We start from the raw sequence: 18,210 nt of genomic DNA, 5'->3' as shown, positions 1-18,210 counted from the left end.
TAAAGATTATATTACATGAAAACTCTCTAGAAAGGCAGAACTGTGAGCAAGGGCACATTTTTTAGTGCACCACTTTCCATGCTCTAGTTTTTTTGTTAATGATGAACGTACATTATATTTCTTAAGTGAGGGACAGGAAGGCTTAAGAATAGCTTGTATGGAGACATACCAGCCCTAGGGATGGGTGGTGCTTATGGGAGGTTTGCTTGGCCCATGTTATCCCCTTATATCACTGGCCAGGACGCCAAGCTGTCCCCCTTCCAGGTCTAAAATTCCCGCTGCTATTATGGATACTTGGTAGAGTCAGATGGAGGGGGGGAGAAAAGCATCTCTCCAAAATGCTGGTGTTAAAAGTCTCCCTCTAGTCCTTGTCCATGAGTAAATCGACATGGGGTTGGTTGGTCAGGCTGTCCACTTAGTGGGCCGGCTGACGCCTTCGAAGTCATTTTTCTTACTCTGTGTCTAGTTTATGAATTACACTTTATGGTAGCTATGCATGTTTAAGAACAAAACAGTGTATGTAGGACTCAGTAATATCCGCAGTTTCCGTGGGGTCTTGGGAAGCATCGGCGATGGATGTGAGTGGGGCTACCGTGCACACATACAACGGGGTGTTAGTCAGCCTTAAAAGGGGAGAGAATTCTGGCACACACTACAACGCGAATGAACCTTGAGCACATGATGCTAAGTGAAATAAACCAGTCATAAAAAGACAGAATACTATGATTCCGTTTATATGAGGCATTTAAAGTAGTCAGATTCGTAGAGACCGAAAACAGAGTTGTGGTTGCCAGGAGCTGAGGAGGGGGATGTGTTGCTTAACAGGTATTGAATTTCGGTTCTGCACAATGAAAAAGTTCTGGGGGTCCGTTTCACAATACTGTGGCTATTCTCACCACTGCTGAACTGTTGTACACTTGAAAGTGGTTAATGTGCTAAACTTATGCTTTTTTTTTTTTACCACAATTTAAAAAAAACCTGGAGATTTCTGTAACTGTTCTTATCACTACGTTTTCCTGTTTTCTTTTTCCCTCTTACACACAAAAGCACATTTATACCTGAACACAAATAAGCAATCCAGTCCATGCTTTTCTCCAAAACTGTAGGTCAACTTGTGGTTACTAATGGATGAGGAGCTTATGGGAGTGTTAGGGTCGAGAGAGAAGAGTCTGGTTGCCGTTTTAGTCTATTTCCCTGCAGATGAGAGGATAGCTGGTTTCCTAGGTCTCTATCTTCTAGGTGTGGCGTAAGCTCCCATTGTTTCAGATGAGTCAACAATCAACATTGCAATACTGTTTCCTTTGTTTGGAAACGTTGTGTATCTCAGTTCAGGCCTCTGTTCTCCTAATTAACCCCTGATGAGAAGTTTGCTCTCTTCCGACACAGGGTCCCTTTAGGTTGCTTTTAAGTCCACAGCAAGCGCTCAGGCAACCTACAAATCAGAACATCTCAGGAAACTGACCTCTGTGTGTGGTTGATACCGTCCTTGCTTTGGAGGAGGCCGGCAGGTGCGCAGGAGCTCTTGGTGGGGTGGGCCCACGGGCTCTTCCCCTGCACAGGCTTCTGGCTGAGCAGGATGGCTTGGGATCTGCCAACCGCCGTCATGCGGGGATGTGGGCCGGACTCGTTCTCAGATATCGTGTACCTGATGCCGCTGACGGTGGCCCGGGCGTTCTTGTTAATGGTGGTCGCACGTAGGAAGTGGCAAGCTTTCTGTGGCCGGATCTCCGCTTCCGGAGCACCACTAGACCTTTGTCATTGACCGTGGGCCCCACACCCACAGTCTTAACGCTGAATCCGCCGGTGGTAGCGGAAGGAGTTGCGAGCCTTCGGGTTCCTGGGCTCGGTGCTGTCTGTCTGTCTGCTCCTGTGGATCGGGAAGCTGGGGCAGTTCAGGATGACCGTCCACTGCAGGTGGGCAGTCGTGCGGGCGGCTCATCTCACCGGGGCAGCTGGAGATGGAAAGAGCAGGAACGTGACCTTTCATTAAGACAGCACAGCAGTATCTTTCCACATGTACCTTCCACAGAGCTGGCTTTCTCAAGCCAATGTTCTGGGCTCTTTGCTCCGTGGTCAGTTCCTAACTTCCTTTCACCATTGTCTGGATCCTCAAATTAGTATTTTATTATCTTCCTAAGTTTTTTCTAAACTCGTAATGACTATAATCATTATGAACTGTTACAACTCCCTAACTTGCTGCACATTTTCCCTTCCCCACTCCCCCCTCGACTTTAAAAATGAGGAAGGGGACCAGAGAGCCAATCCGGAACCAAGGGATAAAGACATTTTGCAAAAATATAACCACATAAACCGGACACCTGCAAACTTTGTCTGGAAGGAGTTCCTCAACAGGGTTGTTAAACAATTAAGGGGGCAAGTGCCGGGTACACTGGGCGCTCCTGGGACAGAAGGAAGGCAGTCCAGCCACAGCCCCAGGTCTGCTGTTCATAACTCTCTAAGTGGATCAAAGGCAGGCTCTTGAACACGACCTGCTGTCCTCTCCGCTACCTCCCCTGTGAAACGGATAGAACAATAGTACCGGCATCGTTCAGAGCATGTGAGAATTAACCTTGTTCACGTAAAATGCATGAACTCTGCCTGGTGTGTAGTGAGCACTGAGTGAATATGGTAGTTGTAATCATTATCAGTTCAATATGTTATTTAAAAAAATATTCCTTGCTAATTAATATCCCTGCACCCATTTTAATAAGGAGTTTCTGCCTATCTTCTGGGCCTGATTTTATTACAAATCAACAGCATCGTCCTCCCCGTTGGAATGATTGTCTCTGAGCCATCTGAACACAGGTGGGTTTTCCCCACATAGATTCTTTCTGACCCCTCCTATTTTCAGTATTTTTTTTTAAATTTTCAGTGTTTTCTAAGAGCAGGTTTAGGTTCCCAGCAAAACTGAAGCAAAGGTCCAGAGATTTCCCATAGACACACGCGTAGGGTCTAGACACGTGCCAGGGGCCTCCGTTATCAGCATCCGCTGCCAGAGGGGTCCATTTCTTGCAACAAATGAACCTGCACTAACTCATCATAATCACCAGAGCCCACAGTTTACCCGACAGTTCACGCTTGGTGTTGTGGATTGTGCGGGTTTGGATACTTACATATGTTTAGCGACGTGGGCGACTCTGTTCCCAGTCCGAGCGGGTGTGCCGCACTGCAGTGCTGGCGTGAGCTGCGCGCCGCCCGGAGTTCAGCTCTCCAGGTTAAGAGCTCGACCCTCACTTCCGAGTCAGCAGCGAGTCTCCAAGCCACCTGCTCTTCTGACCCATATAACTGGGCTTTCCGCGACCCTCTTGCGTTCGTTAGTTGTCTAGAACAACTCAGAGAATTCGCTGAAAGTACTGTACGTATGGTTACCGTTTCATTATAAAGCCGGCTTACATGTAGAGCAAGGCCTGGAAGGGTCCTGTCCCCATGGAGTCAGGACGAATCACCGTCCGTGCACATCGTGTGTCCACCAGCCAGGGAGCAGCTCCAAGCCTCTGTGCAGAGTTTGTACTGGGATTTCCTTACAGAGGCCTGACTGATTAAATCACTGGCCATAGGACTGAGCTCAATCTCCAGTCTCCTTCTCCTTCCAAACTGCCAATCATCCCCATCCTATACCTGTGTAGAGGTCCACTATGAGTCACCTTGAGGGCATAATAAAGACACTCCTATCAGGAAATTCCAATAGTTTGGATGCTCTCTGCCAGGAACCCAGGACAAAGACCATATTCCTTATTGTACCATACATATATAACTCAGGTTGGGGCTGCACAGAATTTCCAAAATATCATATTCCTTTATTTTTTTTTATTTTAAAATTATAGTAACACTCAGGCACTGGTTACCTTGTGCTGATGAGAACCTCTGCTTGGAAGTTCCTGTCTTAAGTCATAAGTAACACGGGACAGTGAGTAATGCTTTGTAATAAATACAGATTAGCAGATAGACTCACTCAAATCATGGGGTCCGTGGAGAAGAAATACTTAAAGGGATTCTTGAGAGTGGAGAGGTTGGGGAAAGCTCATCTAGGGTGGAAACTTGCTAATAGGAAATATTAGTCCCTGAAAATGTGTTCTTGATGAAAAAGAAAGCATAACTTTCCTTCCCTGCGTGATGCTTCCTCTCTTTCCTGGGAACAAGACTGACACAGTTTGACCCATGAGGACACAATGGTCCCATTTCTGCTGTGTGAGACAGAGTCGTGGCATCAGCAGTAGGCCTCCCGGGAAGGCTGCGGTGTGCACTTGGGAGAGAGAATTTGGGAAGACAATGCCTTTCCATTCTGTTCCATGGATGACCCAGCCCTGGGCATAGGATGCTGCTGGTCGTGGGTACAGAAGTTGGTGAGAGCTCCATCTGGTTCCTATGTCTTGTTTTGGTGGGAACATCCCTTCAGCCCTTTCGTTCCTGGTGTGTCGCTCTTCCCAACCATGCAAATCTGAAACGTGTGGGAAGAGCACCTGTGTTACACGCATGTGGTCATGTGGAATTTCTCCTCCGGTCTCCCCGCCTGCTGCATCTCAGGGCTGGAAGGTGCGGCTCCAGAATTGTTTTCCCTGAGCTAGAGTTTTCACAGTCCAAGGAGAACGGGCATCAAGCCTGATTAGGTACTCTCCAGCGTGATGCAGATTCTGGTCTGGTGTGTGTTTTAAACCATGTTCCCCGAAGTGTATTTATTTATTTATAAGGTTTTATTTATTTATTTGGCAGAGAAAGAGAGCACAAGCTGGGGGAGAGGCAGAGGGAGAGGGAGAAGCAGGTTCCCTGCAGAGCAGGGGAAGCCTGATATGGGACTCGATCCCAGGACTCTGGGACCAGGACCTGAGCTGAAGGCAGTGGCTTAACCACCTGAGCCACACAGGTGCCCCCACCCGAAGCATATTTAGATAAATGTCGGCAGCTGCAGAAGTGGCCCTCCGCAGGAAGTGAATGAAAATCAGGTAAGACCTGGATTTCAAATCAAAACATTAGAGCTTTGTTTCAGGACAGAGTCTAGAAAGAAACTTTCCACAGTCTGAGAAGAGAGAGGCTTCCCAGGGAAGAAGAGACGAAGCATTCAAGACCCATCCTTTGCCACTCCCTAACCTCAGCTCACCATGGAGGTGTGGGGCCCCTCATCCACATTTAATCATACAAAAAAAGTGTAATTTGCCAAATCTCTTGAGTAACTATTGAAGAAGCCTGGTGAATCAGAGGCAAACAACAAAAGAAAAAGCTTTAGATGACGAGCAAGGAATGTGAGGGGAGAAGGTATAATTTGATTCTCTTGAATGCCTGTGTTTTGGTGAATGCAGAGCAGTTGGAAAACATGCATTTTAGAGTGGGGACCAGTAAGATTAATACAGACGGAGAGGTCTCACACCAAATAAAAGAAGGTAAGACAAAAGGGCAGAAAATTCTCAGGTCTGCCCCTTCCTCCATGATCATGTCTTCGCTCCTTTTCCTTTTAATCGTTTGTGTTTGAATCTGTGTTTAAATACTTCACTAGGTTCTGGAGACGTGTTTCAATAGAGGTAGCGACAGCCCCGTCTGAACAGCACTTACGAAAGGTTTGAAGAATGCATTCCTCAGATCTCAGAGTGGCACGGAGCTCTGAAAAGTCTGGTGGTGGCATCTGAGAATTATCAAAAAAGCAAGGCTCAGAAGAAGAAAACATTTCTTTACCACTTAGTCATTCAACAAATATTTACTAAGATCTGCTACATGCCATACCCCGTTTTGGACTCTGGAAATACAGAGAAAGAAATTTGAAAAACATGGAGGTTATATGCCTCTGATTTTATTGGCAAAGATGGCTAATAAAGAAATAAATGCATAATACATAACGCCAGTTTCAAGTACTCTGGGGGAAAGCAGAGGTAGATGAGATAGTGGCGGGAGTGTGACTTTCTGCTCAGATATGTGAGCAGAAGTCAACAGGGAGGGGGTGGGCTGGGAGCATCCCTTGGGGAGGAGCGTCCAGGCAGAGGGCACAGCGGGTGCAGCCCGGGGCAAGGTGTGTTGGAAGAGCGGTAGGGACGCTCCCATGGGGTGATGGGAGGGAGACAGGGAGATTCGGGGAGATATTACGCTTCGGATCCTCCAAGGGCCACAGAGAATGTTTAGTTCCAGTAGCCTTTGCATTAACTCTGAAAGGAGTTCCCATTACGTAAATTTACTTTATGTTAGGAAGAATTCTTAGCAGCTTATTGTTAAGCTTGTCACTTCCCAAACGCACACTTGCACAAAGGTCATAGAACAACGCACGTTGCCGTCATATCGTGTGGGCAATCATGACCGTGGCCACGGGTGCAAGAGAAGTTCTTTCTGTGATATTACAAACAGCAGACGTCCCTCGTCTCCGTCCCCCACGGGTGGATTTCCATTCCCCTGGAAGTGACGTGGGAGGAGAGTGGGTGTCACCGCTGTAGTCCCCCCATCCTGCCAAACCAGCGCCGTTTTCTAGCCAAGTACCATTTCCGAAGGTGTGGATGGTGCCAGATTCCCCAGTCCAGCGAGCCACGCTCCCTCCGTCTTCCGCAGGCAGAGAGCAGGTCCCTTTGACAGAGGTGTCTCTCCTGGACGATAGAGTGTACTTCATCTACTGTGGATGTGGCCGGTAGAGACACCCTAGTCTTCAGCTCCTTGTGGCTCTCGGCAAAGAAGAGAGTTTGGCCAAGATCTCTTGGCTAAGCTAAACCTGACTTGGATTGTGGAGGGAAAATGTCATCTTCAGTTACTGGTGCTAAAAAACTCAAAAGAAGATGAATCTGAATTGTTTATAATACGCTTCAAATACATAGGGAAACTTACTCTGAGAAAGAAGTTTGTGTTGGTAAAGACTTTCTGGGGACCAGTGTTTCAGACCCGGTCCGCCTGTGTTTGCTGCCTCTGCCACCGACCCCCCGCGTGCTTGGAGAGACGGGAAGAAAGACGGGATGGAGTCACTGGGAACATCCCCGGCTCACCGGTCTTCCGCCCCAGCTTCTGGAACCAGCTTCGAAAGACCCAGAAGAGCCTGCAGGGCTGGACGTGACCACCGACATGTTTCCGGCCTCTTTCACATCTGCCAGGATGCAGCGGTCCCTTTGGTTTCTGGACTATTGATGTTTGAAGGGAGCAGGTCCATCGAGCAGCCTGTTGGCTTATGTAGGCCGTGGAAAAATTCCACACCTTGGGGTGTCGTCGTCTTCCTCCCATTTTCTCCTGGCAAACTCATTCACAGTTATTGATTAAGGCCCTGTCTGAAGAGGAGTCCGGGGCTGGAGCTGGACATGCCATCGTGAGTAAAGCATAAGGTCTCCGCCCCTGGGATTTCATGTTGGAGGAGCTGGAGACACAGACACGAGCAGTTAGAGAAATGCTGATGCCCCAGGGGGAGGGTGGCTGAGAGGAGGACCAGCAGGAGAGGCCCCGCTCGAGTCCAGCGGCCAGGGCTGGCTCGTCCGAGAAGAGGGCCTTTAGGCAGAGGCGCGAAGGTAGAAGAACGTTCCAGACGGAGGGAACAGCGCGAACAAAGGCGTTAGGAGGAGGAAGAATTCCACGTAGAGCAGCTAGGCTGTCAGAGAGCTGAGTGTGCGGGACGAAGGGGAGAGTGGCGGCGGGTGAGGGCGAAGAGGGAGGCTGAGCCCAGCCACGCAGGGCCAGGGCCGTGCAGACCAGTGCCACAGACCCGTGGGCTGCCGTGTGCGAGGTGGTGGGAGGCGGACAACGGAAGGAAGGGAGACCGCTGCAGGTGTCCGTGTCCAGGGGGATGGTGGCGGCGACTTGGACAGCAGCGGGGCAAGGAAGATGGGGAGAAGTGCCCCGGAGGTTACCTTTCGAGATCGCTAATGGACTGAACGTGCAGGGAAAGACAGACGCGTCAGAGGAGACTCCCAGTTTGTGGAGTTGGTGCCATTTAGAGGAAGAAGGGATATTGGGGACGAGCTCAGAGATCAGCCGGGTTGCCTGGGCTCGAATCCGGGCTGTGCCGCAGACGAGTCACGTCACCTTGGACAAGCCTCATACCTCCCTGTGTCTTCTCCCCCCGAAGTGGGGGTCAGAACAGTAGCGACTTCATAGAGTAGGTTTTGAGGATGAAATGAGCAGATAGGGGTAAAGCACTAGTAAATATGGAATTGTTACAGGGGGAGGAAGTCAGCTTGGGAGGAAGTAACAGGTACGTGAGACGTAAAAGCAGACACTGAATATACAAGACCAGTGTTGGGAGTAGAAGTCTGGGCTGGGCGTACAAGCGTGAGAGCGGTTCGCGTGGTGAGAGGGAAAGAAAAGAGTTTCCATTTTAGAAGCACCTGTGTTACAGAGGTCAGGAGAGGGGCTGGGGGACGGAGAGGAAACGCAAGCTGGGCGGCAAGAAGCCCCAGGGACGGGGCCGGGAGCCGACAGAAGGCCGGAGTCTGGCTGGGTTGACCATAGCACAGGCTTCCGAGAGGTCAGGGTTTCTTCTGACAATAATCTGCGTTTCATGGAAAACCCGACCCAAATAGCTTCCCTAATTTCTGAATCACACTTCCCTCCTACTCCAGCCCAACACCCTGCTCTCTTACACATCCCAGTGCCCTTGCTCTGAGGCTCCCTGATGAGATCAGTTAATCTAGAAAAGAACAGAAGGCGATTATGGATCTTTTCTCACTTGAGCAAGACAAGAAGAAACGTGTACATTGTCTCTGAGCCCCTCGGAAGCACTTCAAAGGACGTCAGGACGTCACTCGCTCCTCTCCCTGCCATCAGGTGCGGGAGGCTCCCAAGCCCGCTTTGCCCACCTGTCAGGGCGTCCTTCCTCACCTCTTCCAGCTCCGGGTGGCTTGCTCAAAGTATCCGGGGTTCCTTGGCTCGCAGCTGCGTGGCCCCGACCTCTGCCTTCATGGTCACATCCCCTCCTGTGTCTTTGTTGTCACCTGGTTGTCTCCTGAGGACACCTGTCATGCTGGCTTTGGGGCCCACTCCGTCGGTCTGACCTCAGCTTCATTCAGTACGTTTCAGGGAACTTCCGCCCCAAGAAGGTCGCAGCCTGCAGCGTTGTGGGCCAGGCCCGCCACGTGTCGCCTCTTTTTGGAGGGACACAATTCAGCCCCGAACACCTGCTTCCCGTGACCCTGTTCCGTCTCAGGGCCTTTTACAACGAGCTTTCTTTGGTTTGGAAAACCATCTTTTACTAGAAAAATGGAATGAGAAGTCTCACACCTTCTAAGCTGTGATGGCTTGTTTGTTTGTTTGTTTGAGTCTATTTTTCCTTCTATTGTAAACCCTCGAGACCCAGGAGACCATTTGGACGTTGACCAGAGAGTTATCATCTCTCCTCAGCGCTTCAAGAGTTCCCGAGTCCTGGAGGCTTCTCTGAGGCATGGATTTGGAAGCTTAATGTTTGGATGCAGCCTCCGTAGGACTGCGTGAAGTGACGAGCCATTGGACATTACCTCAGCCTCAAGCTGCACCTACGGCAGCCCCCCTGCTTGCCCTGAGCGTTCGGCTTTAACTAGTTCCGTGTCAGCAGGATCGGTGCCTTCTCTTTCATTCATTCTCTGGATGTGAATGTTTGACTTCTTGCAAAGCCAGTACACTTTGCATGGAGAAATGGGTACAACCAGCCTTCGTGGTCAAGGACAGACCGGCTACTCTCCGGGGAGTGGCAGCAGATGGCTCCCAGCCGCCCACTGGCCACACCAATGGCTTCAAGGCATCAGGTGCTCTGATGATCTCCAAAGGAAAGTTCTAAAAGATCAGAGAAAGGGGAGCCTGGGAGGCTCAGTTGGTTAACGTCTGCCTTCAGCTCTGGTCATGATCCCGGGGTCCTGGGATCCTCGGGCTCTCCGGTCGTGAGCGGGGAGCCTGCCTCTCCCTCTTCTTCCCACTCATGCTCTCTGTACTATTTCTCTCTCTCTCTCTCTCTCAAATAAATAAAATCCTTAAAAAACGAAGAGGGTTCAGATGAGAGGCAGCCTCGCTTCGTAATCAGCAGCAGAGGCTGATGAGACTGACCACTTGCTGGCCGTGTGGACTCGGGCAAGTTACTTCAGCATCGGTTTTTATCATTCTCTGTAGATAGGATGTATTACATCTGCCTTGTAAGTTTTTTGTGAGGATTGAATGAACTAATGCAGGAAGCGTGCTTAGCACGGGACTTGGCACACAGTTAGTTGCAACAATTTTTTTTAAGATTTTATTTATTTATTTATTTTTGTTTGTTTGTTTGTTTAGAGCAGGGGAGGAGCGGAAGGGGAGGGAACAAATCCCAACCAGACTCCATGCGGAGCAGGGCGTCCCATGCAAGGCTCCATCCTGGGACCCTGCGATCACGACCCGAGCAGTAACCAAGAGTTGGACGCTCAACGGGCCGGAAGCGCCCAGGCGCCCCAAGTGGCAAGAGTGGTTGATGTGGAGAGCTCCTGTTAGTCTTCCCCTCCCTTTATTTCAGCAGTGCTTGCTTTAATTTTTTTTCCAACTGCTTTCAGGATCATTGTTCTTTGGGGGCATCTGAAGGTCGAGTTTGAAAAAAAAGGAAGCAACGTGCCGTGTTTAAGGGATACACATGGAAATCTGATCAAACGTGGTGTTTTGGGAAATATAAACAGTTTGCCAAGTATGTGTGTCCTGCACCAGCATGACACTTTGTTAGGGAGTTAGGGTTAGTGCGAAGAGCCGAAGTCAAGTGTGGATTCGTAGTTCAGATGTAAGGAAGGGAGCCTGCCACCGGCTGGCCCTGAGAATGGTTGGGTGTGTAACAATGCCAGCGTTCCTGAAACGCTGAGGTCATCCTCAAATTCTTCTTCCACCTCCCACGAAAGAATCTGTGACTTGTTTACTCATTTCGCTTTGGTCTTCTGGGCAGCTGAGAATGAAACAGAGCCGCGGTCCTCAACCTCGAGCACTAGAACCGTCTGGAGGGCTTGTTAAAACACAGATCCCGAGCCGTAGCCCCAGAACTGTTGACTCAGTGAGACTGGGTGGGACCTGAGAATCTGCATCTCTCACAAGTCCCCAGGCAATGCCACTGGGGCCGATCCAGTGTCTGTGCTCCGAGAACCTCTAGCTGGAGTCCTGGGAAGCTCTGTGATGTGCTGGAGGGCGCAGGGCATTTGAGATACAAGCCGGGGGTTGGTGGGGAGGCGGGTGCCGCATCCTCCGCTGTCCTCGGGAGCGGAGTTCTGTTAAGCAAATCATTTCTCTGAAATCGAGTTTCTTCCATTTTTCTAATGGAAATAAATCTACTCTGTTAAGGTCATTTTAAGACTGAAATAAGTTGTCTGTAAAGCACTTTGTTCACTGCCTGGCATGTGCTCGTTTAAAAGAGTCTGTTAAAGTCTTTTACTCTAAGATGTTTTGTTGAAGGTCACGTTGTTTGTTGAATGTTCTGGACAAGCAAGTCGAGCACCTGAACTCTGCTGCTTACTGAAATAACTGAAACAGCCTGAAAAGTTCACCAAGATTCTGCTTCAGAATCTCCGTGCCATTTTTCAAGCCTGTGTGTGTGTGTGTGTGTGTGGCTTTTTTTCTTTTAATTAAACAAGGAGTTCCTCCCCATTCAATTCTTACTTACATACGGACTGGGAATTTCAACCTTCTCTAATTGTGCACGTTGGAATGTCAGCATATTTTGATGTGTAGGTAGCAGAGGGCCATGCAAAGGTCACAGCTAGAATGGAAACCCTTTTCATGAGCCACTGGAATCTTTATTTCTGAAGAATAGGTTCGATATGTCTGATGTGTGACCTGGTCATATGCGTTTGAAGGAATTGCCCGGGTATAGACCCTACATCTCAAGAAGGACTAGGAATGGGCTGGAATGGTCATGACCAAGTTCAAGTTCAGAGCTGCTGCCGACCTGGCTTGTGTGGGTTGAGCAAATTCTCCAATCGTCTTAAACCCCAGAGTCTTGTGTGTGAAATGGGTCCCTCTTATTCCTCTGGGCTGTGACGCAGGTTCTGTTAGGGCATATGGAGTGTCTCACACGGTACTGGGCCTGAAACGCTCTTGTGCTCTGATACGGGGTAGTTTTCCACAGTGCCAATACGTACGGTGGACCGGTAAGATCACCACAGACGTCCCTGGATGGATAGACCCGAAATGAAACCACTCGACTCTGGGAACCCATAAAGTATTTATTAAGCCTCAGAGAAAGAGGATTCTCCAAAGATACGTGGATGCAACTAATTTCTTCCAGATGCCTTGAGATCAGACACAGTCACAACTAGTTTCTAACCTGTTACAGTCACTCTGGTAGAATGAAAACTCTTTGTTTTGGATGCTTTAAGAGTAAACAGTGTTTGGTTGTACTGAAGCGAATTGTTCAACCTCATCTACCGAATCAGCAGGTCATTATTTTTTAATGATAACATTAATTTTCCAGTCACTGGAATGTGACGAGAGGATGTCCTGTCATGAAAACATTAAACACTTCAGGGGAGCCTAAATGTCATATTAGCATGAGACGACAGAGCGTCTGTTATTCAGCATCAGGATGGGACAATCAGCTTAGGAAGAAAACACCCTGACCGTGAAGACACATTTTGTTTCAGCGTGAGGAAATGCCGTGTAAATCTGTGTCCCCTTGCATTTGTCTCAGCATCTCCGTGGCTGTTCTGTAGTCTCGTAAGCAGTTTTAAGAGATTTTATTCTTTCGGCAGGGAAGGTGGTCTTTCCCAGCTTACTGACATGTTCCTCACGTGTGTGTTGAAATTAGTGTCGTGGTATCTTCCGTTTCCATTCTGCTCCCGAAGGTCTTCGGCGGTGGGGCTCTCAGAAGGGCGTTTGTCAGGCGCAACTGCACATCTGTCAAACCAGGCTTGAGAACAGGCTGTCCTAGTGGGGTTTCCTCTGCGGATCCTTTGGTGTCGGGTTCCCCAAGGACAGTGGTCAGCATTAATTAAAGCACTGTGAAGCCTGCAAGCCAGTTATTTCTGTGTGAGATGCAGGGAGGAGCTTTGCTTTATCACTTGAAAACAAAGAAGATACGGGAAAGTCTCACCTTCTCATTGCTTTTGTGCAGAGACCACTTTGAAGCGAATATTCTGGGATGCCTGGGTGGCTTGGTTGGTTAAGCATCTGCCTTTGGCTCAGGTCGCGGTCCAGGGTCCTGGGATCTAGTCCCGCGTTGGGCTTCTTGCCCAGGAAGCCTGCTTCTCCCCCTACTTGTGCATGCTCTCTCTCAAATAAATAAATCTATAAAATAAAATAAAGCAAACATTCTTCAGAGTCACTGGGATTAGCACAGTGTATTCCTCTAGAGAATGAATGTTTTGTAGTTCCAGTCTGTAACACAGCAGGGGAGAAGAGAGAGCTTTCTGCACAAGCATCCAACGTCGTATTTCTCACGTCTGGGGACGGGAGAGGCTGGCGAGCCCCTCCTGCAGGGAAAGGAAGGTGTGGCGAATTATGGGTTCCTTATGCTTCTAACGCGCACGCGCTTATGTACATAATGCAAACAAAGACGTCATTTTGAACTAGTGACACTTTCAGATATTTCCTTCCAGGTGGGACACCGAGGGACGATCCGTGATTATCCGGGCTTCAGCCCGTCGGTGGATGCAGAAGCGATTCGCAAGGCGATCAGAGGAATCGGTGAGCTCGACTCTGTGGCTGTTCTCTTCACCTTGCAGCAAATCGGGAAAGTTACAATTTAAACAGTGCATTGCTTCAGTTTGCCCAAGTTGGCTTACTGGACGAGAGAAATCGTAAGGGACTTTTTAAAACTTGTGAAATAATGGGGTGCCTGGGGGCTCCATCCGTGAAGCCTCCGACTCTTGATTTGGGCTCAGGTCATGATCTTGGGGTCGTGAGATCAAGCCCAGCATCAGGCTCCATGTTGGGTGTGGAGCCTGCTTAAGATTTTCTCTTTTTCTCTCCCTCTGCCCCCCCCAAAATAAAAATTTTGAAATAGTGAGAAAAAAACCCAATTCTACCAAATCTTAATACTTACCATATTTACCTACTGGAACAATACATCACGGTCACTGCTACCAAAAACCGTGGTCATCATAATAAATCGTTACAGATACCGTTCCTGCTGATTCTTCCTGGATCTCTTTCCCACCCCATTTTCTAGAGATAAAACACCATCCTAAAGTAGAGTTTATTCCATGAAACTTTTAATTCCATAACTACATATGCATGTGCGTAGACTTTTGCATGGCCTCCAGCCGTGTAAACTGGGATGATACTGTGTGTTGTAGGTACACTCTTCAGCAACTTCTTTTAGCCCTTAACATGTTGTCTTTGAGAATTATCCATGTTGATATGTTCAGCTCTAGTTCAGTAACATAACTTGCATAGTGTGTTGAATTATTATATTGTAAGATGGGATATTGATGGGACATTTAAGTTGCCTACAATTCTCTTCTATTAGTATAAAATGCTGCGTTGGATATTCCTGCTTATGTCTTGGGCACATCTGCTTCCATTTCTCGAGAATATAGCAAATGGAATTTCGAGGTTGAAGGTGTTCATCTTCAAATTAACTAGAAGTTTTGCCGAACTGCTCTCTAAAATGAATATGCAAATGAGCATTCCTGCCAGCGGTACGGGAGACTTTCTCTTGCTCCATATTCTCCCTGGTACGCTAAGGTCACACTCTTCTGGTTTCCTCACTGAGTGGGGTCTACAGTTGTATCTCATCTTGTATGTGTGTTCGCTTCCTCTCTCCTCCCCATCCCCCAGGACTGAAACGGCTGAGTCTTCTTTCTTGATCATCTGCTTCTTCTATGAATTCCATCTTCCTATCTTTTATCCATTTTTCAGTTGGATTGTCTTCCTCATGATTGGCGAGATTGTGGTTTTTATAAATTCTGAATACAGAGTAAAAAAACATTACAATCCATGAAAATATCTTCTCCTACTCTGTCATTTTCTTTTAACATTGGTTCTAGTAACTTCTATTGCTTAGAAATCTTGAATAGCAGGGAAATCAAGTTTACCAGTATTTTTCCCGTGTGTCTTTTTCTATAATGAGCTCATAAAGATATTCTCCTGTAATTTCTTCCCAGAATTTTACAATCTTATTTTTCACTTTGGGATTTTCAATCTACCTGGAATTAATGTTTGTGTAAGTTACTTAAAGGCATCTAACTTTGTTTTTATCTCACGTGGCTAGTTGACAGTCCCAGCACAATTTATTGAAGAAAGCCCCCTTTGCACACGGAGTGGTAATGCCACTTTCGTCTTCTAAGTCTCTCTGTTTCTGCTGTTATGTTCCGTTGGTCTGTTTTTCTATCCCTGTCTCCCTATCACCTTGTTATAATGACTGTTCTAATTTTATAATTAGTGTCTAGTAAGATAAGAGCTTTTCTTGGCCCTTTGGACCACTCCCCCCTCCCCTGCCCCCGAATATTAGGGTCAGTTCGTCAAGTTCCATGAAATATCCTCTTCAGGTTTTTATATCAGTGTAATATTATCTCGTTTCTGTCGTTTGGGTTTCTTTTTTCTTTTTTCTGTTTTTAAATGGCAATTATTTCTTCATTTATCTCTATGCCTTCCCCATTTATGCTCCATGTTGAGAGATTATTCCATGAGGTTAATGTCAAATCGAATGGAATAATGGTCTTCCATTCTATTGCTTGTCTTTTTTTTCTTTTCTTAAAAGATGTTGTTTATTTATTTGACAGACAGAGATCACAAGCAGGCAGAGGCAGGCAGAGAGAGAGGAGGAACCAGGCTCCCCACTGAGCAGAGAGCCCAATGTGGGACTCAATCCCAGGACCCTGAGATCATGACCTGAGCCAAAGGCAGAGGCTTAACCCACTGAGCCACCGAGGCACCCCCATTTGTCTTTTTTTTTTTCCTAGCCTTATGTTTCTTCATGCATTTTTGCATTTGGGGTTGCAGACCTACTCCGAGATGCTTGTGAGGACAATTACTGATGTGTTCTAGGTCCAGAACCAGGTGTCATTGTGGTATTTGCATTAGGGATGTGTCAGATCCTGTCTCTAAACCACAGGGCAGCTTGTTTTAGCTTCTGGTCCCAAGTGTGTGAGAATCGAAGAGATGAAGCACCGTCCTGTGTACAAGCTTCACGCAGCCATCGGCGGGTTGGATCTGGAGTCTCGGGGCATATGGTATAGAGATGCCGAGAAAGGGTGGAGAATGAGATCAGAGACCTGGGCAGGAGCTAGACCATTAGGGTTTCACCCAAGGGACGGACATGCTCAGGCACGTTTTAAAGAATTTACCGAGGCAATCATGTACGGTATGAATTGTAAGGGCACCAAATCAGGAGGCTCCCGAAGCTTCTAGGTACAGTGCGATGTGTGTGCAGGGGCAGAGGAGAGGACGAATGCAAGAGATGCAGGTGGTCGCTCCAATGTAGGGATGAAGAAAAGAAGGGAGTGTAGGATGACTGCCAGGGTTTTGGTTGGATGACTCCATCCGTAGTGATGTCATGGATGAGCGAACACGGAATGAGAGACGAGGCAGGGAGGAAAGAGAATAAATTCAACCTGGAGCATCCGATTCTGAGATACTTGTGCACTTGGCTGCGCTCAGTCCTGTGCCAGCTCAGAAACCATTGGAGGTTCAAACTGACCATCGGACCACGGGACACAGCGAGGCTCTGCTCTAGTTCTGTGCTTTCTTAATGCTGTGGAAGAATGCAAGACCAGGGTTACGGTGGGGCAGGACCTTTCAGGTGCAGCAGCTAACCAAGGACACCGTTTGTCTTGCCCCATCCCTGCTGTAGAGCGTGTGCCGGGCCACTGGTCCGTGTAGCCATGTGTGGGGCTCACCTCAACACAGAGAAATTGAGCCTGGAGTTCCCGCCGATCCTCTATACCATTCTAACCATGCGAGCCCAAGGCACACGCCAGCTCACGCTCCCCAACCCAGGGGGAGTCCTCTCCCGCAAAGGAGGCAGACACAGCTTCCCACGCTAGCTTCCTACTGGAATCCCCTAGAAAACTGGGACCTCGAGGGCATCCTCCAGCAGGCCAGCACCAGCCCGATACCTACAGCAGGCGCCGAAGTACATGGGTCTGGGATGCCTGAAGGAGATACGGGTCAGAGAGGGAAATAAATGTCTGGGGTCAGAGATCTGGGTCCCCATTCTTGCGACACTGCTTAAAAGCTGCATGACTTGGGCGCATGACATAACTAATTTTTAGTGTTTTCATCTTTGGAACGACTTAATCATACCCACTGCCCAGAGTTTTTATGAATATTAACTATGACAATGACTAAAAGGGGCCTAGAATACAACAGGTTCTTAGAACACGTCAGTTCCTTTTTTCTAGAGAAAAAAAATTGGTATCAAGTATGGAGCGAGGAGTGAGAGAGCAGGCAGTAAGACAGTAACTGACCCTCATAAGGGTGAGAAGGCCCAGCTCAGAAGCAGCGCATTGCTTGCATGGCTCCCTCTGTCTGATATACAGAGAGGATTATTTGGACAATGATTGTTCCCCCTGCCCAACCAAACTCTCCAAAATTACTTTGCTTTTCCAAAAGCTGGCGGAGAAATAAATATTCCAACCTGGTAAGAACATGGAAATTAAAAATCAAAATGCCTTCCTCTCTGCATTCATTTCAAGCCTTTAATCATTTTTCTTTTGTTCACAACAGATATTAAGCATCTTTGGGTTGATGGCGAGTGAAATTATTTTCGTTTCATTTAGGAACCGACGAGAAAGCGCTCATCAGCATTCTGACCGAGAGGACGAATGCACAGCGGCAGCTGATTGTGCGGGAATATCAAGCAGTGTATGGAAAGGTATGATTGACAGGACAGCCAGCGAAGAGCTAATCACTGTGGACCAGGGATGCTCCCACGTGATTACACCAGAGATATTTTGTTTCAGACCAAGTGGAACAGAAAGTACCATGTGTACCCGGTCAGCAGCTTGGTGTGCGAGTCCTAGCTTGCTCGTAACAGGCTGAACGGTCTTAATCATGTTATTTGATCTTTCTGGGCCTTAATTTTTTCACCTGTTGGATAAGGAGGGTGGCCTGAGACCAGTGGCTTTAAACCTGGAATGATTCTGCTCCCTGAAGGATATCTGACAATGCCTTGAGACATTTTGATTATCACACCTGGAGGGGAGAGAGGGATGTTTCTGGAATCTGGTGGGTGGAGTTCAGGGATGCTGCTAAAGAGTTTGCCATTTAAGAAACGGAAAGACTTTCAATAAATTAATTGCCAAGCTTCTCGATGAGGCCAAACACTCATGTGTAGGAACATGAACGATCCATTGGCCTTGCAGGATTTTCTGAACATGGAGGAAGGACGGGGTGAAGGGGGACGCATTTCTC

General features: G+C 48.0%; 1 protein-coding gene and 1 pseudogene across 3 annotated transcripts in view; one reads left to right on the top strand and one right to left on the bottom strand.

Moving 5' to 3' along the window:
• ANXA3 (annexin A3) overlaps positions 1-18,210 on the top strand; it is a 53,912-nt gene that overhangs the window by 11,542 nt on the left and 24,160 nt on the right. For all 3 annotated transcript variants that reach the window (XM_045997755.1, XM_045997753.1, XM_045997752.1), the window contains exons 3-4: positions 13,452-13,539; positions 17,577-17,671. In XM_045997755.1, coding sequence (XP_045853711.1) covers positions 13,452-13,539; positions 17,577-17,671 — 183 coding nt within the window. The remainder of the gene's footprint in view (positions 1-13,451; positions 13,540-17,576; positions 17,672-18,210) is intronic.
• Positions 1,450-7,025, bottom strand: LOC123937415 (annotated as a pseudogene).

This window comes from Meles meles, chromosome 2 (genome assembly GCF_922984935.1).
Source record: "Meles meles chromosome 2, mMelMel3.1 paternal haplotype, whole genome shotgun sequence".
Classification (NCBI taxonomy): domain Eukaryota; kingdom Metazoa; phylum Chordata; class Mammalia; order Carnivora; family Mustelidae; genus Meles; species Meles meles.
Note: the sequence above shows the minus strand (reverse complement) of the source record. Positions and strands in the feature narration are given on the sequence as shown.